The sequence below is a fragment of the Ambystoma mexicanum genome, chromosome 12, assembly GCF_040938575.1.
Source record: "Ambystoma mexicanum isolate Mex_15411 chromosome 12, UKY_AmexF1_1, whole genome shotgun sequence".
NCBI classification, from domain to species: domain Eukaryota; kingdom Metazoa; phylum Chordata; class Amphibia; order Caudata; family Ambystomatidae; genus Ambystoma; species Ambystoma mexicanum.
In genome coordinates this window covers 52,998,274-53,024,283 of record NC_090936.1, presented here as the reverse complement: position 1 = coordinate 53,024,283, position 26,010 = coordinate 52,998,274, and the positions used below count along the sequence as shown (strand labels likewise).

The window sequence follows — 26,010 nt, the reverse complement described above, 5'->3', positions numbered from 1 at the left end:
GGGAAGTAGGCTTCTCATCAAGGTTCCCCAGAAGGAACACTTCCAGCTCGGGTTATCAGCTGCTTGTTGCAAGTGCGCTTCTTTTGCCTGGCTTTCTTGAGACTTCTCCACAGCTCATAAAGTACTCTGGCTTTCTGCCCTCCAATCTTGCATTTGCAGCAGCTCCTGAAGTCAGATCCCTTCTCGCTCCCAGCCTCGCTCAGAGTGTACCTATGTGCCCTGCGTTTTATCACAGGTGTGGAAGTTAACACATTTTAGGTTGGATGATTGGAAAGGGAGGCCTGACATTACCTGGCCTCATTACCAGGACTGAGCCATTGAAAAGAGTCAGAGGTAATTTTCATGACTCTGTTCTTGATCTTCCTCGGCCCAGTAGTACTGATAGAGTAGCAAGGGTGAGGATCATGGGAGTTGTAGTGTCCTACACAGTGGGTTGGAATAGGAGATGGGAAAGTGTCAGGGAAAGGGGGATTCTATGTCTCGATTCCACCCCCACTCTCCGAGGACCCCTTACCCAGGTGATCCTCCCTCGCTTGTCCACCCCCAGTGTCGGGATCCAAAAGCGACGCCCTCCGCTGGCCACCTGAACAACGTATCCCCAGGGTTTAGGTAGTGAAACACTCTGAGTTATTCACAGTTTTGACAAAAAAAATCAAAATGTAAAAAAAACATTCTCTGTCCAACTGTAGGTTTAAGACACACGGCCCTGTAGGCAAGATTTACTAAAAAGGCAGCAGTTTTCCACGGTGTGCCTGAGTGACAGGTGGTCACGAAAACCTCCAGTTTGTGGACAGTGGATTGTGGTTTAACAATAGTGTGTTTAGGGGTAAATGTTTAAATCTGTTTTGTTTATATTTGTACTTTTTGTCTGAAGTGAGCATTCAGTAACGCCCCCCTTGGGCTTTAAACCACTTTGTCTCCTCACCAAGGTTTTCTGATAATGTATGGCTGGCACGGCCATCAAAGAAAGAGTATAAGAAGAGTATTGGAAGACAAGTAAATTATTCAAACATTGTGTCAAATTTTTCAACTTTCACTATATAATATCAGGTAGTCAACCATTACATTAGCACCAGAATAGAATTGCAAGACTCCTTCAGCACATGTAATTCCAAAGTTTCAAATAAATACTTTTACAATGCAATTATTTTTTCATGAAATAGTTTCAAAATTTGCAAATGCCATCTGAGGTACCATACTTGACCTCTCGCGACGTTATCCTTTGTTTCCACTAAAAGTTGATTTCACTGTTAAGAGCAACCTAATTAAACAGACAATGAGGTGGGAAAATATATCAGAACTTCACGCCTCACGTGTGGCGCTACTGCTGTTTTTTAATCCTTTTTTTTGCACTTGTGTTTTTCAGTTGGAGTTCGAAAAGCTTCAGATACAAAACCTGGAGCAAGAACACAAGACGGTGTCAACTCGCCTCGAAGAAGAACGCACCAAGAACAAACAGGTGGTGTTGATGCTGGTGAAAGAGTGCAAGCAACTCTCCAGCAAAATTATAGAGGAGTCCCAAAAACTTGAAGAACTCATGGCAAAGCTGGAGGCCGAAAAACAAAAAAGTTCTGAACTGGAGGACGCCCTCACCACCGAGAAACTCAAAAGCACACAAATGGAAACGCAGATGGAAGCACAGATGGAGAAACAGCTCTCCGAATTTGACACGGAGCGGGAGCAGCTCCGCGCCAAGCTTTTCAGAGAGGAAGCACACACCAAGGACCTTAAAGACGAGATCGAGAAGATGAAAAGGATAGTTGAGCACATACAAAGGGAAAATGACTGCAAACTGAACTCTGCTCTCGCTGCAAAAAGCAAAGACCTCCATTTTGTTTCGCTAGGCGTTGGGACTGCGAGACCAGCTTTGCAATCTGTTTCATGCCAAACTGATCCGTTTAAGGTCCATAACCAAATGGAAAGTGTTAAGAAGTCCCCATTGACTGTACCGGCTAAACCCGTAACCATGGCTGCCGGTCATGCGAAAGTGAATGTTTGCACAAATTCTTCAATCGGGAAACCAGGTAGTGACAGGCAAGCGCCCGTCACCAACTCAGTTATTGCTTCCGCCACATCCCATGTTGCCGGCCCGCCTCATAGCAGGACTGAGGAGAACGGCTCTGGCTCATCACCAGATTTGGCTAGCAGCACATCCCTTTATGAAAACAACCCTGCGTTTTCTACATCCCCGGCCTCACCGAGCTACTTATCCTCTTCTATGCATAGTTTACATTCACATTGTGCCAACACAACTTTGCAATCAGGTCTAAATCCACGAGTACAGGCAGCTAGGTTCAGGTTCCAAGCCAATGCGAATGATCACGACCAAAATGGAAACGCAACTCCAAGTGGCTCGACAAGAGAAACACCTCCTCGCGACAATTTGGTTGCAAAGCAGCTAGCCAGGAACACGGTCACACAAGTTCTTTCAAGATTTACGAGTCCACACGGAGGTGCCAGTTTGAGGCCGGGACTGCCCCATTCAATGGAGGTTGGCACATATCCCCCAGTTGCCGGAAGGATGGGTCATCAATCTTTTGGTTTGAAATCTCCTACCGTATCGAGAATCGACAGGGGAAATCCTCCTCCAATCCCACCCAAAAAGCCAGGGCTTTCACAAACTCCGTCCCCACCACACCCACAACTCAAGGTCATTATGGACGGTGGCCGTTCCCCTAATGTTGTGGGCAAGACTTCACCTCCATCTGCTTCACTGCAAGGGATCAGGTGCAATGAGGAGATTTTGGCCAAGTCTTCCTCACCGCAGCTTCCACCAAAACCAACCATTGAACTCTCTGTGGCACCTGCTGGCTGTGTCATACCAGCCATAGCCACGTCACAGGTGGGTGCCCGGCCTCCCGAATCCCCCGGACTGAATCAACCTGCATGTTCCGAAAACTCCCCTGTCATTTCCACCACCATTGCCTGTAGCTCCTCCATAAACCCTGTAAGTGCTTCATCCTGTAAACCGTGTGATTCCGACAGCCTCCTGGTAACAGCATCAGGTAAACGGGTTCCACTATTACCAACGCTCTCCTAAGAATGTTCTGTCTCCTGTCCTTCATCCTTTGCACATATTCCAGTGTATACTTTCACCTCTAGTTGACGTGCCTTCCTTGGGTTTTCCTGAATGCATTTTCAAATGGGGTATGGTAATCCCTCGTTACTGTCACACAGCGCAGTGGATTTGATCATAGCTGTCATTCAATTATATGAGGCACAATGTTGCTGATTTATTAAATGGCCATAGCAAAATGTCAACCAGACCCAATACAAGCGACTTCCGGGTTTGTAGCCAAGATCGCCTTACGTGCATATTCATCAACAATGACCTCCTGTAGCATTCCCTGGGTACCCTAACAGGAAACTGACAAAGTGGCCTGGAAAACCTGGGAAACTGTGCACAATCAACCGCTAAATGCAAGCATGGGACCAAAGAAGTCCCTGAAAATGCATTGACTCCAGGGCGCCCATTTGGAACTTCAAGTCAATGTTGCTAAGGATCAAGTGGATGCATAGCCCCTGGCTTGCTGCTATAAGTGAGAAGGGTGCATCTTCATCGTGGTAGTATTTTGTAAAATTGCTGTTTGAAGCACAGGAAACCATTTTCGAGCAAATACTAAATTCCCTGAAAAGCCCATTTTCTGCAGAATTGAAATGACAGCCCCTACAGCAGTGTTCTACAGCCTTTGGCTCATCAGATGTTTCGGACTACAAATCCCATATGCCCTAACCAGGAATGGACAGCGGTGTAGGGGGATAATGGAAGTGGTGATCCAAAACTTCTGCCCTTAAGGGAAAGTTGTTGTCTTGCTTCCGCGTGAATTCAGTCAAGTCTGATCAACAAATGGCTCCTTATTGATTAATCTACACAAAGACTTCTTCAGCTTCTGCATATGGCCTTTTCAATGGTCTTTTCAATGAATTTATTGTCTCTCGTTTACTTTCATTCCACCACTTGTTCAATCAGGCTTTCAGCCTTCTGTCGTTTGCTCTATATCTCTTGGAAATATTGAAAAATTCAACATGGTCGTATGTGACTCTACACACCCTTGAAGGTGGCACGGGTGGTTCACAATTGAGTTGCTGAAACTGATAGCCTGCTTTGTTTTTGACTTCCCTGGGGTCGTGCAACCTGAGCGGGGAGGCTCGGCACGCAGCACTGGACTCTGTAATGGAGCATCCTCATCCAGGTCGGAGACCGAACCTTTGAGGGTGATGTGTCGGTGAGGGTTTACACTGAGTGTCCTAGCTCCAGTGCTTAGATTTCCCAGCACTGATGTCTGTATGACCAGACACCTTCCCGAAATTCAGTTCTAGGTTTGTGTCCTGGGATATCACATCTCTGCCCATATTTGAAACCTTCTGCTCAACGTCTCGCTTACATTGGGGGGGTAGATCAGCAGTACGTGGAGAAATGTATAGTGACCATTTTTTGCTGTACACGGCAAGCTGCACGTAGAATGTGACTTCTTGAAATTTGTAGCGATTGGGTCATCATTGAGAATTCTGCCTCTGCTGTGAAAATACGAGCTAAATGCTAGCATCCTCTTATGCTTCCTTGGCAGGCCTAAAGAAATGGAAGGTTTAGAAAGGCCAAAAATAAGGCAAGGCCATCTCAAAAATAATTTGCCACATAGCCTCCCTGACATCAAATACATGCACTTCCTTTGTGCACCAAGGTATTGCGGTAGAAGACACCAGACGGGAGCAGGCATCATTATCGCCACTCCAGAATAGGACACCTGGCACAATGAGAGAACTCTTCTTTCATAGATTACACACCTAGCTCAATTGGAAACCTGTTCTTTCAAAGATTAGCCACATAGATTAATTGGAGAACTCTTGTTTCATAGATTAGGCACCTAGCTCAATTAGAGCAAACGTGTACTTTAGCTGCATAGATCAATGGGTAAACTGTCCTTTCATAGATTTCTCACCTGTCTCATTCGGAAAACTCTTCTTTCGTAGATCAGCAACCTAGTTCAATTAGAAAACTCTACTTTCGTAGATCACCATCCTAGCTCAATTGGAGAATTTTTCCTTCGCAGATCACCTACCTAGCTCAATTGGAAAACTCTTCTTTCGTAGATTGCCAACCTAGCTTATTTGCAAAACTCTTCTTTCGTAGATCACCAACCTAGATCAATTGGAGAACTCTTCTTTCGTAGATCACCAACCTAGCTCAATTGGAGAACTCTTCTTTCGTAGATCACCAACCTAGCTCAATTGGAGAACTCTTCTTTCGTAGATTGCCAACCTAGCTTATTTGCAAAACTCTTCTTTCGTAGATCACCAACCTAGCTCAATTTGGAGAACTCTTCTTTTGTAGATCACCAAGCTAGATCAATTGGAGACACCCCAATTCAAATAAGTAGACTCACATAGTTCGACGAGAACATTCTTGTTCAACAGATTCAATGTCTATCTCAAGGAAAGAACTCTCTTACAGATTTCCACCTAGGTGTATGAGGAACCCTTCTTTCACAGTTAACCATGTAGCTCGTTGAGAGTTCTTTTTTTAACAATTAGCCACCTAGGCCAATGACAGAAATACCTATTCTCAGACAAGCTGCCTAGCTTCATGAGAGAACTCTTCTTTCTCAAATAAACACACCTAGCTTCAAGAAAAAGTTCAAATTTTGTAGTGCAGTATCTCCCACCAACACCGATTTCTCCGATCTGTTCTCAATGAAAGCCAACATACGGTTCTGTTCTGTACACACCACCACATGTTGCAGTTGTTCCTGACAAAACAAATGGTCTATACAAATGTATTTTATTTTATTAATGCCAGTCTCCTCCAGCTTCCGGGCACCGAACCATGCAATTAAACCCATATTGCATAGCTTCAATTTATTCCCACGACAAGTGCGCTTGTTATGCATGAGCTACATCACCGGCCTCTAAAGTACTGTGCTTCTTCTCAGTGCTAGATCTGACCTCCTGCATAGCAAACGCCCAAAGTGAAAAAGCTCTCCGGAGTAAGCCCCCTGTTAGCAGCAGATGGAATTCCATACCCCAGGGCACGTTTGATATGTTTTCTGCATCCAACCAATCTCAGCTTTTTTGATTGCACTCCAATCACAGGGACCACTCTTGACACTGATTGTTTAATATTGGAATGTGATTGGCTCGGGGGCTAAAAGATTGATCCGGGCTCTTAAATTAACCCTCTCCGTGTCTGAAGCTGATGCCAGAAGCTGTTCTTCTCTCGCTGTGCCCTCTTTTCACTGCATGGACTTTCATCGCTGCTCACCGCTGTGCTCTCTAACCCTGTGCATCTTTCTGGACGCTTCTTTACATGAACGCATTGTAATGTCTCGTATGTTCTTCGAAACACAGGTAGGTACACTGTTGTTAATAGTTTTGATTCAGTCCTTGCAAGGGCCTGAAATGTGTGGTGCAAAAAATACTGCTGCGGTCAGGGTCGAAAGCGCTCATTTGTGTTTTTACTTTGAATGCATTGTATATATTTATTTATTTAGTACTTTCGACTCCTTCAAAAAAGAATGGTCATATGTGGTGTGGTGTGGTGTGGTGTGGTGTGATGTAGTATTGTTCAGAGTTTAAAACCGCAATCTGGAAACTGGCCTTGCCCTCAAATGTGAGTTTTCATAATCCCTGTAATTAGTGTTAGCATGTCTTTCCTAATCTCATTATTGGTTTCCTAGGCAACAGCTTTTCCTGAAATATTGGGGTATTATTTGGAAAGGTTTCTTCTTCTACAAATTTCAGAGGGGCATGTTGTTAATTTCTTGCCTTTTTCATGTGAGATTCAAGGCAACATGTCGTTTGTAGGGCAGTTGTTGTTGAATGCATTGCTTTGAGAGAAAACGTTTTGCATTTTTGTGTCTGAACCTTTTCATCGATTTCAGTACAGACGAATTGCTATTTAAATTGCTGTCTTTAACCTGTTTCCTTCCTGACTGTTTCAGGCTGCAGGCATTTCTGTAACCGCTGATTTAAGGATGCGTGTGCACGTAGTTACCGGCATCCTGCAGAGGCACTCGAGGGAGGGTCTGGCCTCACCGATGGCCCGGAAGAACTTGCCAGATGGGTTATTTGCAGAGCTCTCAGGTTTTTGCAGTGAACAGGTCGTCCAGTCCTGTTTTTATCTCTGTGTTCTAGAACTTGCAGTCCTGAATTTAAAACGATGCAAGGACAATGTGTGCAAACTAAAACCAGGACTGGACGAACTACTCAAGCCTGGTAAGGGTAACCCTCAGTTCATGTTATTATCATATTGCTCTTGGGACCTGTCTGCGGTTATCGATTAACACCTGTGAAACACACTGCTTCCCCATCTTCCATCCAAAGAGGAGTTCAGCTTCCCTCTGTTGCAGGGTTCTGTTCTCTTCTGCCTGAGCTCCACAATACATGATTGTACAACTTTATTGGGTGCAGCCTCTTGACAACACTGGAAATAACCTTGGAATAATCTCAGATTTCTTTACAGTATATCTGATTTCAGTGCTTGGCACCTTGTGCCAAATCATGTGTATAGCCCTTTTACAGTCATTAGAATTGCATTTGTTTTTTAAATGATGCAATGTATTGACTTATCTTTCCAGCATTAATCCTCAAATCCAGATGTTTGGAGGTGTGCAATGCATGTAGTGAGAAAGTAACTTCACTATGCCAGCCTGCAATCACATGACTCATTGCAAAGCTGATCGGTGGCCCGGTTTTGCGCCATTTGTCCTTTCTTTGAACTCGCACTCATCAAATCAAACTAAGATCCTTCTCCAAGTCTACAGGCCCTAGTGGTCCGCAAAATTGCCAATCGTCTTCAATATCTACATGTCACCATTACTTTTGTCATCGTCAACCAAAACATTGGCTGTTTTATGTTCACCGACCTATATCGGAATACCCGCGGAGGCGGATCACCAGAAGCAACGTATGGAATGCCTCACCCACACCTGGTCATGAATCCAACAGAACAGGTTGTGCCTCTGTGGATCCAGATGTGAGATTATGCTTTTGCGTTTGCCTCCGAAGCTACGCCTTCATCACTATACAGAGTACGGTTTACAGCATCAGCATCCACTTCGATTCCAAAGTGCCAGTAGTACCACAGTCTTAAAACGTGGTTAAAGCAGTTTTTTGTCCACCTTCTGTTTCTACGTTCCACCTCTTCGGAATACTCATCCAATGAGACTTGTCCTCACTCTGGGCATCTCATGCATAATCTGCTGCAACGTCGTCAACCAAGGTCTACTAGCCAAAGTCATGGGTAGGCTGAAAGGCAGTCGAAACTATGCAGCTCGTCTTACCCTATAACTAAGGAAGGCGGATCAAGTCACTCATGCACCAGTGCTGCTGCATGTGTCTGTTCAGCAACCATCGAATCCAAATCCCATATGCATAAAGCACTATATGGCCACATGCCTGCATAGTTGGCTAACAGCCTGCAGTAAAAATAACACTGTGTGTAATGGGCTCTGGTGGGACAGCCAAGATAAGTGAGAATGCTGAGCAAGCACCATTTCTTTAAAAAAAAACATGTTATGGTTTACATACATACGTTTTCACTTTTAACATTCTAACATTAGATAATACAATATGAAATTAATTCACACCAATGCTGCAATGCTTTACAAAAATGAGTGCACAATAAAATAACATTTAAATATACAACTACTCAAAAACTGTTCAAACATAAAACAGTAGAATTCCTTGAATTCATGTTTGACAACAAACGTTCCACATATTTCCAAACATTATGTACAGCGCTTGAGCAACCTAGAGGAGAGGCGAAAGACGTTAGACCGTATACAGCGTGCTTGAGCAACCTAGAGGAGAGGCGAAAGACGTTAGACCGTATACAGCGTGCTTGAGCAACCTAGAGGCGAGGCTAAAGACATTAGACTGTATACAGCATGCTTGAGCAACCTAGAGGAGAGGCGAAAGACGTTAGACCATGTACAGAGTGCTTGAGCAGCCTAGAGGAGAGGCGAAAGACGTTAGACCGTATACAGCATGCTTGAGCAACCTAGAGGAGAGGCGAAAGACGTTAGACCGTATACAGCATGCTTGAGCAACCTAGAGGAGAGGCGAAAAATGTTAGACCGTATACAGCGTGCTTGAGAAACCTAGAGGAGAGGCGAAAGATGTTAGACCATATAAAGTGTGCTTGAGCAACCTAGAGGAGAGGCTAAAGATGTTAGACCGTATACAGCGTGCTTGAGCAACCTAGAGGAGAGGCGAAAGACCTTAGACCGTATAAAGCATGCTTGAGCAACCTCGAGGCGAGGCGAAAGACGTTAGACTGTATAAAGCGTACTTGAACAACCTAGAGGAGAGGCGAAAGACGGTAGACCGTATACAGTGTGCTTGAGCAACCTAGCGGAGAGACCAAAGACGTTAGATCGTATACAGCATGGTTGAGCAACCTAGAGGAAAGGCAAAAGACGTTAGACCGTATACAGCGTGCTTGAGCAACCTAGAGGAGAGGCGAAAGACGTTAGACCGTATACAGCGTGCTTGAGCAACCTAGAGGAGAGGCGAAAGACGTTAGACCGTATACAGAGTGCTTGAGCAACCTAGAGGAGAGGCGAAAGACGTTACACCGTATACAGCATGCTTGAGCAACCTAGAGGAGAGGCGAAAGACGTTAGACCGTATACAGCATGCTTGAGCAACCTAGAGGAGAGGTGAAAAATGTTAGACCGTATACAGCGTGCTTGAGAAACCTAGAGGAGAGGCGAAAGATGTTAGACCATATAAAGTGTGCTTGAGAAACCTAGAGGAGAGGCTAAAGATGTTAGACCGTATACAGCGTGCTTGAGCAACCTAGAAGAGAGGCGAAAGACCTTAGACAGTATAAAGCATGCTTGAGCAACCTAGAGGCGAGGCGAAAGACGTTAGACTGTATAAAGCGTACTTGAACAACCTAGAGGAGAGGCGAAAGACGGTAGACCGTATACAGCATGCTTGAGCAACCTAGAGGAAAGGCAAAAGACGTTAGACCGTATACAGCGTGCTTGAGCAACCTAGAGGAGAGGCGAAAGACGTTAAACCGTATAAAGTGTGCTTGAGCAACCTAGAGGAGAGGCAAAAGACGTTAGACCGTATAAAGGAGGCTTGAGCAACCTAGAGGCGAGGCGAAAGACGTTAGACCATATACAGCGTGCTTGAGCAACCTAGAGGAGAGGCGAAAGACGTTAGACCGTATACAGCGTGCTTGAGCAACCTAGAGGAGAGGCGAAAGATGTTAGACCGTATAAAGTGTGCTTGAGCAACCTAGAGGAGAGGCTAAAGATGTTAGACCGTATACAGCGTTTCCTTTGCCACTGTGATATCTTCAGCAGTATCCATGTTAGACCCAATGCTGGCATGGAACTCATCGCATGAGTTAACCAACGCCTTCCTTACCGGGTCGGAGCAAGCAAATATGTAAAGTTAAGGTTTACATAAATGGGTTTAGCTTTAATTTTGAGTAACACCACACATGCTCGGGATAGGTCTGACTCCTCTTCTGTGTCATGATCCATAGAACTTGCCCCTTTTGGACTTCCTGGTCTTTATCGCGCCGGGGCTTGTATTCTTTGTTACTCCCAACATGTCCGCAACAAGCGACTTGCCTCGCACCAGCTTCCACGTCACACACTGCACGTTCTATAAATTGGCCACTCCCCGCGCGTCTCAACGCTATCGTTAGGTAATGACTTGACGTGAGTGTGTTGTTCGGCGAATCCACTATTCCTAGATCCTGGTTCCTTCTTACTTCCTTCACCCCTTCCCTCTAATCTGCTCCTGGAATCCCCATTCTTAGCGACCGCTACCTATTTTCCTGGACATCCTGGAACAGCGACCTTCCCGGAACTCTGAATGCGCTCTGCAGCCGGACGAGACTCGAGCGAGCCTATACAAGACCCAGTCCATTCACAAGGGGAATCCTCCCGCGGAACAGAGCAAGAAGCGATCCCAGGTGAGACGGGGGGAGATGTACGACATTCTGTAGGACCGCCTGATCACCAAACATTTTTATACCAGAAGCTCTCCAATCAAACATGCATTGACAGTGAAAATGGTGGCAACTACTCATCATGTTTATACAAAACACAATAAACCCTAATCCCCGTTTTTAGATCATTTATTTTTTTACAAATAAGGCACTTTTCAAAATGTCCGCAGTTAGACACATTATATCCTTCACAACCTAATCACAAATCCACTTTGCCAATACCCAAATTCCCACAACTTTCACATTTGGAAGCATGTCATTTTAGCCAATTACAAATTGTCACAGCTTTCACATTTAACCTAAACGTTCGTCCTTCACTCTTGCCAACCTAACTTTTCGTGCTTCACTTCAGCCAACCTAACCGTTTGTGCTTCAATCTAGCCATCCCAACCCTTTGTGCTTCAATCTAGCCAACCTAACCCTTTGTGCTTCAATCTAGCCAACCTAACCCTTTGTGCTTCAATCTAGCCAACCTAACCCTTTGTGCTTCACTTCAGCCAACCTAACTTTTCGTGCTTCACTTTAGCCAACCTAACCGTTTCTGCCTCAATCTAGCCAACCTAGCCGTTCGTCCTTCAATCTAGTCAACCTAACCCTTCGTACTTCACTTCAGCCAACCTAACCGTTTGTGCTTCAATCTAGCCAACCTAACCGTATGTGCTTCAATCTAGCCAACCTAACCCTTTGTGCTTCAATCTAGCCAACCTAACCCTTTGTGCTTCAATGTAGCCAACCTAACCCTTTGTGCTTCTCTTCAGCCAACCTAACTTTTGGTGCTTCACTTTAGCCAACCTAACCGTTTATGCCTCAATCTAGCCAACCTAGCCGTTCGTCCTTCAATCTAGCCAACCTAAACCTTTGTGTTTCACTTCAGCCAACCTAACCCTTTGTCCTTCACTCTTGTCAACCTAACCATTCGTGCTTCACTTCAGCCAACCTAACCGTTTGTGCTTCAATCTAGCCAACCTAACTGTTCGTGCTTCACTCTAGCCAATCTAACCTTTCCTGCTTCACTTAAGCCAACCTAACCCTTTGTGCTTTACTTCAGCCAATCTAACCGTCTGTGCTTCAATCTAGCCAACCTAACCCTTTGTCGTTCAATCTAGCCAATCTAATCCTTTGTGCTTCACTTCAGCCAACCTAACCGTTTGTGCTTTACTCTAGCCAACCTAACCCTTCATGCTTCACTTCAGCCAACCTAACTCTTCGTGCTTCACTTCAGCCAACCCAGCCATTCGTGCTTCACTCTAGCCAACCTAACCATTTGTGCTTCAATCTAGCCAACCTAACTGCTCGTCCTTCAATCTAGCCAACCCAACCCTTCGTGCTTCACTCTAGCCATCCTAACCCTGTGTCCTTCAATCTAGCCAACCTAATCCTTTGTGCTTCACTTCAGCCAACCCAGCCATTCGTGCTTCACTCTAGCCAACCTAACCATTTGTGCTTCAATCTAGCCAACCTAACTGCTCGTCCTTCAATCTAGCCAACCCAACCCTTCGTTCTTCACTCTAGCCATCCTAACCGTTTGTGCTTCAATCTAGCCAACCTAACCCTTCGTGCTTCACTTCAGCCAACCTAGCCATTCGTACTTCATTCTAGCCAACCTAACAGTTTGTACTTCAATCTAGCCAACCTAACTGCTCGTCCTTCAATCTAGCCAACCCAACCCTTTGTGCTTCACTTCAGCCAACCTAACCGTTTGTGCTTCATTCTAGCCAATCTAACCTTTCCTACTTTACTTCAGCCAACCTAACCCTTTGTGCTTCACTTCAGCCAACCTAACCGTTTGTGCTTCATTCTAGCCAATCTAACCTTTCCTACTTTACTTCAGCCAACCTAACCCTTTGTGCTTCACTTCAGCCAACCTAACCGTTTGTGCTTCATTCTAGCCAATCTAACCTTTCCTACTTTACTTCAGCCAACCTAACCCTTCCTGCTTTACTTCAGCCAACCTAACCCTTTGTGCTTTATTCTAGCCAACCTAACCCTTTGTGCTTCACTTCAGCCAACCTAACCGTTTGTGCTTCATTCTAGCCAATCTAACCTTTCCTACTTTACTTCAGCCAACCTAACCCTTCGTGCTTTACTTCAGCCAACCTAACCCTTCGTGCTTTACTTCAGCCAACCTAACCCTTTGTGCTTTATTCTAGCCAACCTAACCCTTTGTGCTTTACTTCAGCCAACCTAACCCTTTGTGCTTTACTTCAGCCAACCTAACCCTTTGTGCTTTATTCTAGCCAACCTAACCCTTTGTGCTTCACTTCAGCCACCGTAGCCATTCGTGCTTCAATCTAGCCAAAATAACCATTTGTGCTTCAATCAAGGCAACACATGTTTCGCTTAGACACCACCAGCACTTCGTAATGTTGTCTTGTGAGCTTCTTCATGGCTTAGTCCACATACATTCACATTACAATCACAATTTCTTAGTGTCCATGTTTATATATGTGCCATCTATGTAAAGTCATAATAATAAACAACAATCACCCATTATGTCTTAAATTCACTTCTTTGTCAAAAAATATGTTGTAACAATTTGTTTGCGATCTCTTAAGCATTGAAAACAATATAGCATATCATCCTTATAACGTTAGTTAATAGTTTTACAGTGAACCCTGAATATACCAAGGCTGTGTTATTAATCGCCCATTAACTATATTTGTTTGGCCTATTCATTTGTCTCGTCCCATCTCATTGTCCACCCAACCGGCTCACCATTTTCAAAAGAAATATTTCTGCCCATCATTGATGTTTATTCTTTCTTCTGTCGCTGATTTTTCCTGAGTATTTATCTGCAATACAAATTATATCTTAGCTACCTTCTTAACCAATACCAAATTTATTTTTACAACCCAAATTTGGGAGGTTACCTTCCGAGTGTATCTGTGTCCTTATTCGTCACTCTTCTTCTCAAACCTAAGTACATGTTCTTTCAATGTTCAATAAATCCACCTTTTTGAATCCTATTACCTTTCCTTTTCTATAATATTCGCCAAATACTTATCAACAAATTCCCAATTGCTACCTGTATTTCTTTCCAACTGCACAGTGCCGTGATCAGCACATGGTTATGGCGTCCTTCTCCTTTAGAGCGAGATCTTTGGAACTCTTTTTATAAGCTATTCGATAAACAAAAAAAGAAGACTACATGGCTTTGTTAAGTCCATCTGAAAAAGAGCGCCGCCTTTGGTTATGTTTTTTAAAGAAACTATCCCAACACACATTTTTCTTTAGGTAACACTTGGTAGGTGAGACTACTTTAGGGGTCATGCGTTTTATTGTAAGATTTAACTTTGAGCTATTTAACTTCCATTCAGTACCAGTAAATGATCAAGCTTCTGCTGGATTTATGCCAGCTGAAGGCTTAGACTGTTCCTTATAATAAAATGACCAAACAATCAAACATTGGACAGTACATTCTGGCATCAAATCATAACTGAAAATCAAAGCAAATTTACATGGACAGTGTAAAAAAACTGAAAATGGATCAAAAATGGCAAGCTTGCCCTTGGATCTGCTTTACCAGCTGTGCTAGTCTCTCCTCACAATCAGACAACCTCAACACAAGGATTTGCTCGTTCTGTACCCCAAAGTAAAGAGGATACTCAACTCTACCTACGCGTATCTTGTGGATGTGACGATGAACATTTTTCCTGCCTAACCACCGGCAAGAATTGGATGATGTCTAACTACCTCCTACTTTCCACGGCAAAGAAATGCAATCTTCCTCTCCATCTTGTTTCCCTAGCTGCTCCGTGAATGTAATTTCAATGTAATGTAAATGTAAAGTGGTCTTGTATAAGGTACTGCTGCCATTTTGGCCACCTCATCGTGGATGGTTTTGCGAGAAGAGACGGAGGTGTTGGGGTGTTAGTGGGATAGAGTGGGAGGCAGATGCCGAAAGCATATTGTTGATGAGTGCTGGCTGGAATTACCTGAGTTGTGTGCCGATGTGGTGCTATGTGATTTGTGGTGGTGACGCTTCGATATAGGTTTTATCCAGAGGGGAGAATCCAGGATCTATTACATGACAGTGCTGCGAGACTGGCTTAGCTAATGGATTGTGGGTTTATGATGAGACAAGAGAGGTGCTATTAAAGATGTGTCCCAACTTTTGCCACTGAAACAAAATCCACCCTCCACTTAAGCACTTCCTCATTGTGGCCCGTGAATTAAGTGACAGCGCATCCTTGCTTCACATGGTGGCAGCTGGTCAAGGGTTTCACCATTGTAAAGACCACCTCAGTGCTGATCATTGTATAGCTGCTGTTTCTAGCATTTTTGGGCAGTATTTAGGTCTGCAACTGGGGTGACTTTTGAAAATAGATCACGGCAACTGGTAATGCGTTTATGGTTCATTTGAGCCATCAGTAACTCTGGTTTACTCTTTTAAAATAAACAATTATTGGGCGCTATTTTGTTGGCTGCAGTATACATAGAACACCTTTTTGGTAATGAGTCCGTGGATTTAGTTTTGGCTCTGCTCTCTTCCATTGGAAAGATTGCCATACAAATCTTCCATAGAACATGTGTACATTTGTGAACCCTAAAAACCTTCTTGGTGTGTCATACCATTATTTCAGTGTGCCAAACTAAACAATGTGTGGTTCTGTTATTCAGTTTTCCTGGTAGCAAGTCAACAAAATTAAAGATCTGTTTTTCTTTTTTTTTCTTCTGCAGCCTTGTGCACCATGCAGAGCTCACAAAGTTTTGCACACTGCACCCAAGAAACGTCACGTGCTTAACAAAACCCCTTATAAAGCTGCTGCTTAAACATAAGGCCCCAGGAAGGTTTAACCAAATTAACCAGTTTTCTAATATCTTTGTGTAGATTTCCTTTGATAGCAAAGGTGACAATGTGTGTCCTAAAAATAATAAAATAAAATCGATAGAACTGTACCCCTTGACATAACAGTAAAGAGCACATGGGACTGAAGCTGTTAACCGCATTCATTAAACTTGCATTGAAGGATAACATTCTCCATTTACCTGTCTGAATTGTTACATAGATTGACATGTTTAATGAAATGCTATTCTTCAAAAGTGGATTTTCAGTTAAGTGCAAAAAGAAATGTGCATTAATGTAGCACCAGGATACTTCCAATTCAGTTGTGAAATGCAATTGGCGCTTGGATATATGCGTCATATCCGCTATCCAAATCTTACAAGTATGACTCGGTTATGCATGTCTCAAGGTCATGAGTATTCAATCGTAACCTGGCGTTACTGTTTGTAAAAATTCCTGAAATCAACAGGATGGGGCCTTCTATTTAGTATGTATGCACAGGGCACCCTTTGCCGCCCTGTTGTCTTTATAATCTGCACCTGTAACTGAAGGTCCGCTTTATATGTGGGGAAGTTTTGCCGCTACAGAGATGTTTGTTGAAATCTCAATTGCATTGCGGAACCCGGTATCCACCCCACCCTCCCCCATTGACTAGTAACAAGCCGCCCTCATGCCTCAGTGTAACCCCCTGTCTCATGTGTGTCGCTTTAACTCACAGGCTGGTCTCCCTCCCTAACCCCCTTGCTAACGAGTGGTGGTCCTGTCCCCCTGGGTGGCAGGCCCACCCTTCTTCACCAAGCTGCTGCCCAGGGAAATGTCACTTTATTGTCAATGCTGCTTAATGAAGAAGGAACGAATCTTAATGACTTCTGTGAAGATGGATGCTCTGCCTTGTGTGCTGCTGCTGCGAATGGACAAACAGGTAATGGCATTCATTTTCAATTCTCTGTCATTAGAGTGATCTTTCAAACACAATCACAGCACTTGGCAAACCCAAATGTAAACTTGCATTAACTCTCAAATTATTGTTCATGAAATCGCATTAATCCGCAGGCTTGTATAGTAAGGTAAAGTCTGATAAGTGGCGAGAAGCCTCTTCTGAGTTTTAAATACTGATCGCTAGGCGCACATGAATTTACATAGGACAAGTTTAACGGGATTTGTACATTTCATACACATATTTTCCATTTTATGGTATATTCAATAATCCTGGTTGTGCTACATTATTTAACGACTGTAGATATGTTGTAATGGATCTGGAGAGGTGCCACTGGTCTACTGGTTATGATGAATTTTTTTCTGCTAGCATGAAGTTCGAATCGAGGTGCCTCAGGAGGATAGCTCAGGGGCAACGTGCAAGACGGCATGGAGCAACACAGGTTTGATCCCCCAGTCCATGCTTAGAAACCTCTCGGTATTAAGCGTGTTATAAATAACCTATCATATCATATCAGCCATTCCTCATAATCTATGAAGATTCCTTGATTATTATTTTTTTGGGGCCAAATTACAATACACTGAATTATTTTTAGCGTTTTAGATAGGTTTTTTTTTTTGGCAGAAAGCAGAGGGAGACACTTTTCAAGCCCCCCCCCCTTTCTGTATACCTAACCCAAACCCACCATGTATCTTTTTTTAGTTTTAAAAAAAAAAGATAGAAATGCAGCCAAATGGTTGGTCGAAAAAATTGAGAAATACCATTCTTCTAGAACGGCTCAGGAATCTGTGGTATGGACATATGATATTGATATTTTATTTCTATCGCGCTCATACACAATTGTTTCAGAGCGCGACAAGGCAAGGCAAGGGGAATAGGGGAGAACAAAACAACGATCTTACTAGGCCCAGTGCCATTGAGAACGTGCAAGTGCATGGGAAAGGGGGAGGGGAAAAGTGCATGGAAGGGGGAGAAAAGGAGAGTGCAGAGCAAGGAGAAAACAGATATATAATAATAAATTAATAAGTAATAAAGGCAACAAACAGTGGTAGTGCAGTCAGCCAGTCAGCAAATGGCAAGTACTGGGTATAAGGTAGCAGACTGGGTAGGTCTGATAAGTGCGGGAAGAAAGAAGGGGGGACTGTATGGGTACAGATACAGAGCCCTGTGCAAGGGGTGGCCCATAGGAAGTGCGGGGGGGGGGGGTGTCAGGGTGAGCAAGTCCCTGGGCCTGGAGAACAGAAGGCAGCTAGGTGCACGGTGCCGAGGGAGAACAGAATCAGGGGTGAAGGCAGAAGAAAAGAGGAAGGTCTTGAGGTGTTTCCGGAACCGGAGATGGTTCCCCGCAATTTTTAGAGTGGCAGGGAGGCTGTTCCTGAGGGAGGCCCCAGACAAAGACAGAGATCTACCCCCAGCTTGTTTCTTTGAAAAACGACTGACCCTGAGGGAGCTAGAGGTAGAGGAGCGGAGAGCTCGAGAGGGGAGGTATACGCGCAGGGATAACTGAAGGTATGTTGACAAATTAGACAAATAAATTGAATAGTTTGAAATACAATTGCCTGTGGTAATTTCGCTATAATCTGTTATTGTTACCTCCACACTACCGTTTGGGAAATGGAAATAGATCCTTGAGATTTTGGGGTGGTATTATTCCCCATTTATGGAGTCCTGTTAGTTAAGGTTTTCTTTTTGCACCTTGTCCTCCATAGATTCCAATAAAGTCTCTTACTTATTTTTGAAGCCGGTCCTGCCTTTGGGTGGTCAGTAAAGCCTTCTGCTTTTCTTCCCTTGCCTATTCTACTCATTCTTATGGGGAAAACTGGCGAGTCCCTGACACTGTAATTACGGAGAGATTTTGTCTCTCTTTTGAAATTCTCATATTTGTACAATTGCACACATCACATTACAGTGAAGTGCAGTTGAGATGCTTTGTGTCATTATAACATTTTGGCTGATGACTTTTTGGTTTCTTTGATGATGTACATAAGACAAGCTGTTGGTAGCCGTGGGATTTATACTGTTTTTGTGATAATTCTCTTCTGCGCTTTTGCATTTACCACCAATGGCTACTAAAGGTGGCTAGCACCCTGACATTTCTGCTTGTTCTTTGGCCATCTTTTCTATTGGCCTTTTTAGGTCCGGAAATGCCATATATTTGTATTTCCATTTCATTTATTTGTATAGCACACCAGGCCCGAGGGCAACCGGGCGCTTACCTTATGGCAGATAGATAAATGAATGGCATGGATACAGTTACAATCAATCACATTAAGATCACAAGGCAGTACAATACAAGGCAGTGCAGGTTGGCAGGCTAGGTGGTAGCCGACGAGGTGGTGGCGAGGATCAGATGGCATGAGAAGGCGGTGGGTCAGATCTAGCGGATAGCCAGATATGGGAGCCCCTTTCCCGTTGAAAGCTGCTTCTTTTGCAGGCAAGTGGGCTTTGTGTGTGTGAGCCAGAGGAGGGGGATGGGACTGTCTGGTCACAGACCACATTCTCTGGTGCCCGAAAGTCTGTTCCTGGATGGCTGTGATGACCAGTGGTTGTCCACCTGTTTGAATGCTGCAGATCCTTACCATTGGTGGGCTTGGGCTAGCTCCAAGCCTTAATCCTGGATAAAAGGAGGGCTCCTGCAGCTATTCGACAGATCATAGATGGAACCAAGATTTCTACGAAGAAACGCAGCCGACCAACGACCCTATCATGATGCCTGCAGTCGACCAGTATCAACTCCAGTGATTGGCCTGTGAAGACCTGCTCCTCTGCCTGATCTCAGAAGATTGTTGGGGCTTCGACTCTTGGACCGGTGGGAACAACCAGTGTCAACCCTCTACTCACGGGTCCATACCTTGGAAGCCTTCAGAAGTGTCTTTGGATGAACCAGTTGACTGACCAGCTCCCCAATGGGCTACCGTGCTGCAGCCATCGTGGTTCAGAGCAGAGTCTTGGGACTCACAGGATCTTCAGCTAATGCCATAAGTCATTTGTCCTAACAATATCAGCCTTCTCATGACAAGGGAAGCTGAGCTGGAACTGCTTCTGTGTTCACAGCTGGAAGATCGCCTGTCACTGCCTTACTGTGGTTTCCTCTGCTGGAACCATCCTTGTGCAGTTCTGTGAGGTGTCCTGAAGTCTCTACTGCTGAGGTGGGCATCTTTTATTTATTTGGGGATCTTCTTCAAGAAGTTACCTGTAACCATCTGGTGAGGCTCGCAACCAGCTCACAACACAAAAAGTGACATCTGCTCCCCTCACCCGAACCAAGGACAGGAGATTGGAGTGTCGGTGAATTACGGAAGACCTACTGTGTCACCTTATTTATATATTTTATTTATTTATTAGTATTTTTAAAGTGCACAACAGCCCGTGGGCATCGAAGAAGAATCAGAGTCAGGGGGGGTAAGTGAACATGCCTGTTTCTGTCACGCCCCCAACCCCCTGTCTTCCTTCGGGTGGTGAATCCTTGTTCCTAAACTCCCTCTTGCCTGGCCTATAATCATCGAGCCTGGGTCAGGGATCCCATCCTAAGACTTACCTTTGTAGCAGGATAGAGTGGGGTATTGTAAGGGTGCAGAAGTTGACACAGGACACAAAGGTGGCATGCTTGTGGGCATACACTTGGATCTAACAGAAAATAAGAAAGAACCCTTGTATGTCCCTATAACTAAGTGGGACTTCCCTGCCTCAAACATAGCTAAGGATGGTGTCAGAATGTCCATCAAAAGAACATTATAGTCCACTGTCCTATGGCCCAATCCCGTTTCCATCCCTTAAACTCTAAAAAGAAAACTATATAACTAGTTTCACCCTGAATCCAGGAAGGTGGTTTTTTTTCGTTCTGGGTGGTTTTAGGCAGTTTATGACTGTTTGGGGAGTATCGCTCTCCCCTGGCTATCACTAGGCCTTTCAATGTGGTTCCAGAAAGGTGGTGGCAGGGGGTTGCCCTTCCCCAGGCCTTCCGAGGCAACTCTTCACAGCTCCACAAAGATGGGGAAAAATATCTCCCTTCCCCAAGCCTTTCTTAGGCTCTTTCAATATTCCCAATGATGTCTGTGATTTTGCCAGAGGATATATCCTTCTTCGGCTGGTCTTCTCTTGACTTCTGCCAAAGGATAACTCTCACTCTTCCTCTGGCTTTCTCTTCCAGTTTTGTGGTTCCCAGACCCCTTTGTCAGCCTTATAATGTCTCTCACTCAGGCCGGGTTCATGATCCTGCCAAGCACTGTTTCTCATATACAACTCTTCAATCATTTCAGCATTCGGGTCCCAGACCTCTTTTTGAAGTTTATAATCTCTCTTGATCAGGCCTGGTTCACTAACCTGCCATGCACTATTTGGCACATAAAGCCCTCCGGGATTCTTCCAAGTGCTGGTATGAGGAAGATGACGAATCTTGCACTCTGACTGATTGTTCTCAGCAACTGGTTTCACCCTGGGGATTTCTCCTTTGCCCTGACTTCGTTCAACTTCGCCCCTAAGGGGTCTTTTCTATGCCCCCTGCTCCGTAGAGCAAATCCCAATTCACTAACAGTCTCCCTCTGGATTCTCTCAACCACAGGCGCTTGCTCCTTATCCCTGCTCTGTGAGTTGCTTCTCTCTCCAGCTCCCAGCTTCTCTCGCCATTGGCAGTTGTGCCGCGGTTCCACAGCCCTGGGTCCCTCGCAGGCACACTGGCTCCTCCTTCCGCTCTCCAGCTCACCGCTGAATATCTCTTTCTCCCGCTGTGGTCCTGGTGTCTCAGCAGCATGCACCGCTGGGACGCGCCTGCTGTCTTGCCAGCGTTGCAGTCCCCTTCGGTCCCTGTTCTCCGCACAGCAGCTCCCTCCAGCCTGCGGGTCCTCCAGGGAGGATCAGACAACGAGGGAAGTCCTTCCTCTCTTTTTATATTTGGCCGGTTCATGTGTGGATGAGAGCTAGTATGTTTGCTTTGGTTCCGTGAAGGGCTTTTAATTTCTCTTCTCTTCTTCCTCATGCCAGTATCTACAGAGCTATAGCTTTCTAAGTATGCCTTACTCTTCTTCGTCACAGTATAGTTTTTCTTATACTTATACATAAAGGATGTAAAGAGGATGGGAGTGTTTTGGTCCCAACAGTGTGTGGGGATGTGTTTTTGGTGGTAGAGTGGTAGTTGTTATACCGCATTCTCCCTTGATAGTCGTCCCTTCCTCCACAGAGGGGGTCCCCTCTCGTGGGATCCTCCCGCTGAGTACCACCCCCAGGGGGACTAACGGGTAGCGGCCTCACCTCCCTGGCCACATGGGAAGGGTCCCCCCCCTAAGGAGGAAGTGACAACATCAAGGGATTTGTCACAGCACTTAACTGTTTGGAAGTAAACACTTGCCTTACTTTAAAGACCTTTTCATGCACCACCACAGCCCCCTGCATCAGTTCTGAATAACTTATCTGGAGAAACCATAGTAGGACTTGTGACTTTTGGGTACAAGGCCTCATACATCTTAGGGCTGGACTTCACAAGATGCAGTTAACATGGGTTGTGATCCACTGTTTTTCTTGCATTTAATTACTTACTGGTTGCCTAGTGGTATGTGGTGTTATCTCTAAAAGGCAAATGTGTGATATGTTTTTAGTACAATATTTGTCTATGATGATTTTTTATTTTTATGCTTGGTGTGTTTTGAAAGGCCTAATAAATAATTGTAATTGCATAGACGTACTGGTTAACTTGAATTGTTGGTGTTGCTCTGTGTGGACTCTTTGTAGCCCCAAACCACTCTCACACTTTTCCCGAGACTAAGCTTTGACTGCGCTTCCACTCTACCTTGATTGGGTTTTGGCTAACCTCTCAGTGTCTTCCCTGTTTACCATAATTAGGGTGACCCCCTACAATCCTCCCACAGGAAAGCCGTCTTTACAAGTCCTATAGGTATAGGCAGGTTCAAAACACAAACACACATTGACATGCATGACTCAAATGGAGCATGCTCCTTGTGTGTCAAACCAGGTTCCACGAGTTCCATTTTTACATTTCTAATGTACAGCTGCAGTTTTTCATTGCTGCTGGTCTTAGCAATGTTAATAAGACACCATGTTATGCTCTCCATGCTGCCGTGCTTCACATCCAAGGGAGAACTCTGAGACGGCACTATTGGCATATTATGTGTGTAGTTTATTTATTTATTTATGTTTATAAAGCGCATGTCACAGGCCCAAAGGCATAATAGTGCTAACAGGACGTACAACATACAATCATAACAGATATACAGAAGAGACTGTGCCTAGGAAAGAGGGTAGGCTCTTATTCCGAGCCTGGCCCGAAAGCAGCGCTGAAGTTGACAGGAATACATCCAAACAGCTTAGTTTTCAAGTCCTTCTTGAAAGTAGAGAATAATTGGCATAGCCTCAGATCATAGTGACACAGAAAGTGGGAGAATAAGATAGATATTGCATTATGAGAACAGGTTTCTGTTACATACAATGCGTTTCAGAGCACATTCTGTATTGATCTTATAATGCCATAAAGGGGTCTGTGTGAAATGTTAAACTACAAAGCTGAGTTGCCTGTTGTTGTCACAGAACTCTGAGACGGCACTATTGGCATATTACGCGTGTAGTGATACACTCTCAGAAAGTGGGAGAATAAGATAGATATTGCATTCATATGATATGATATGATAGTTTTATGTAGCGCCTATACACAATGTGTTTCAAAGCGCTTCAAGGCAAGGGAGGGAACAAGGGAAAATACAATGGCATTCTTACAGGCCATGACAGTAAGTATGTGAAATTAACTATCGTATTCGGCCTGACGACATTTCAGATAGTGCAAGAGTTAAGACATAGATAAGGAAGGGAGGTGGAGAGTGGGAAGGAAATTGAAACAGACAGGCGACTACCGTAGTAGGCCTGACGACATTTCTGGTAGAGCCGGAGAAAAACAAAAGGTGAGGGAGAGGGGTGCAGAAAGGGAGGGGGGGGACAAAACAAGTGAGCAGGGTAGAAGAATCCAGCAAAACAGGCAACTCATGTGTGCGAGAAGGGAGCGGGGCACAAGGGAACATCACAGGGGGACTAGATGGGTTGGGGATGGCCTGTGGGGACAGAGGGAGTAAACACATGTTGGTGCATGCCTACCTGCTGTCTGTGCAGTGGGTCAGGCCCTGGGTCCTCCTGGTCCGAACAGGAATCGCCCTTTTCTTCATCTGCCCTTCACTTCGGATGCCCGGGCGAGAGACACCCTTGATCTAAGAGTTAAGAGCTGGAAGGAAGAGGCAGGGCTAAGAATGTGGGTGGGGCTTAGGCCAGGTGACCTAGATCCACTTGCACCTGCTCCACATCTGCAACGGAAAAGAGGCTTGAGGGCTCCTTAAGTAGGGAAAAAGAGCGGCAACCAGGAAGGCACCAGGTGGGCGGGGCTTGCTAAGTGGGGAAAAAGAGAGGCAACCTGGAAGGTGCCAGGTGGGCGGGGCTTAGGCCAGGTGACCTAGATCCACTTGCACCTGCTCCCCATCTGCAAAGGAAAAGAGTCTGGAGGACTCCTTAAGCAGGGAAAAAGAGCGGCAACCGGGAAGGCACCAGGTGGGTGGGGCTTGCTAAGTGGGGAAAAAGTGTTCTCATTATGAGAACAAGTTGCTGTTAGATACAATGCATTTTTGTGGAGGAAGGAGTTTCCATTCGACTGTGAAATTACACATATTACAAGTAGAAGGGGAAAATAACCTGTGAACTAATACCAGAGCCATGAAATAATTTCCTTGAAAGTTGTGCAATTCAAAATACCTGAAATGATAGGAATAGCTGTTTAGCACTGACCATTATATTATAAGAATGAACTAAGTGTTTAACAGATGACTCATAGGTGCTATTGCGCGCCTTGAAACACTTGTGTATAGGCGCGTTACAAATATCATATCATACCATATCAAATACCTTTGGAAAGTAAATATCAAAAATACTATGGACATCCATGTCAGCGATGGACAAGTGACTGGTGGGATCATGTCCAGTATTGCTCACCATATAAGCTAGATCACTCTCAGTTTGATGCAATCATGGAATCATTGTATTGTTATGTAAGATGCATGAGAAGAAAGCATTTGGAAGCCTACTGGATGCGTGCCGCCCCTCCACTGTTCATTTTCTATCCTGTTGTTTGACACAGCAATCAAACAATATTGGAGCAAAGAAAAGGAATGCTTTGAAAAGGCCCTTTCTTCCTTTCTCGGTATGACATTTGCAATGCCCTGCCTTCGCAATGCAGCCAGCTGGGAATAGGCGCGCATATGTTTATTTTCAGCCCTTCAATGTCTTCATCAGAACGCCCAGCTAGATCGTGCCCATTGCAGGGTATTTGCAAGAGCCTCCATGTATAGTTTAATAATACACTTTTCATTTTTAGAACTGGAAGCAAGCGTGCTTTCTTTTCTTTTTGGTTAAGGATCGACCTAAATAGGCAGTTAATTATGCACTCCTTCAGCCATTTTGGCACTCCTTCAGCCATTTTGGAAGTGTCTATTCCATTGCCAAGCTTTTAACCATATCAACACATCGAGGACAACCCCGCCTCTACATGGTGATTGGCTGCCTATAGAAATGCACTGATCCTTGCTTTTAAGAGGTCAGTGTTTGTTCCCTATATTTCTATCATGAGAGCCCCATGGCCACCCCATAATCACATTGTGCATACAGGGTTTATTTATTTCATGTATTTATTGGACATTTGTATGGCGCCTATACACAAGTATTTCCAGGCGCCACAAGACAACATGGGGGGATGAATAGGGGGGACATGGGAATCACAAAAGTAGAACACCACAAAACAGTTTAATTGCATTTGTGAACATCCTACCGTGAAAGTGCATGACAAGGTGGTAAGTGCAAGGGGGAAGGTACAGAGGTAGAAGTGCAGGAGTGGGATGCCACCAGGGAAGGGAGGGCGGGCAAGTGCTGGGCAGCCAAGGTGGCAAGTGCCATGGGAAAAGGGGGAAAAGGAGGATGAGTGCAGTGAACAGGGAGGACCAAGATGGGCTAGTCCACGAAAGGGATCCCGAGGGCAAGTGCTGGCAAATGATGATGGGGGGACTTGTGGCTGTGGTATGGCCCCTGTAAGACTCTGAAGGGACCAGGCCCCAGTCGCTGTGGCAGATGGAGAGTTAGCACGGGAGTGTCAAGGAGTCCCCCCCCCCCTTCTCACCTGAGTTCGATCTTTGCTGGATTTCTTGGTCGATGCCTTCTTGCGGACGGATCGGGTCTTGAATAAGGCTGCACGAGTCTCTTCCGACTCCAGCGTGCTTTCAAAGTTCCGGGATGCAAAGATTCAGGAATCCAGGATATTTACAGAGTGCGCTACTCAGC

The 26,010-nt window shown here is 44.9% G+C and overlaps 1 protein-coding gene across 1 annotated transcript in view; it reads left to right on the top strand.

The window, feature by feature from the left end:
• Positions 1-26,010, top strand: part of CTTNBP2 (cortactin binding protein 2) — a 592,842-nt gene that overhangs the window by 305,854 nt on the left and 260,978 nt on the right. The window contains exons 4-5 of the mRNA XM_069627945.1: positions 1,367-3,005; positions 16,477-16,680. Coding sequence (XP_069484046.1) covers positions 1,367-3,005; positions 16,477-16,680 — 1,843 coding nt within the window. The remainder of the gene's footprint in view (positions 1-1,366; positions 3,006-16,476; positions 16,681-26,010) is intronic.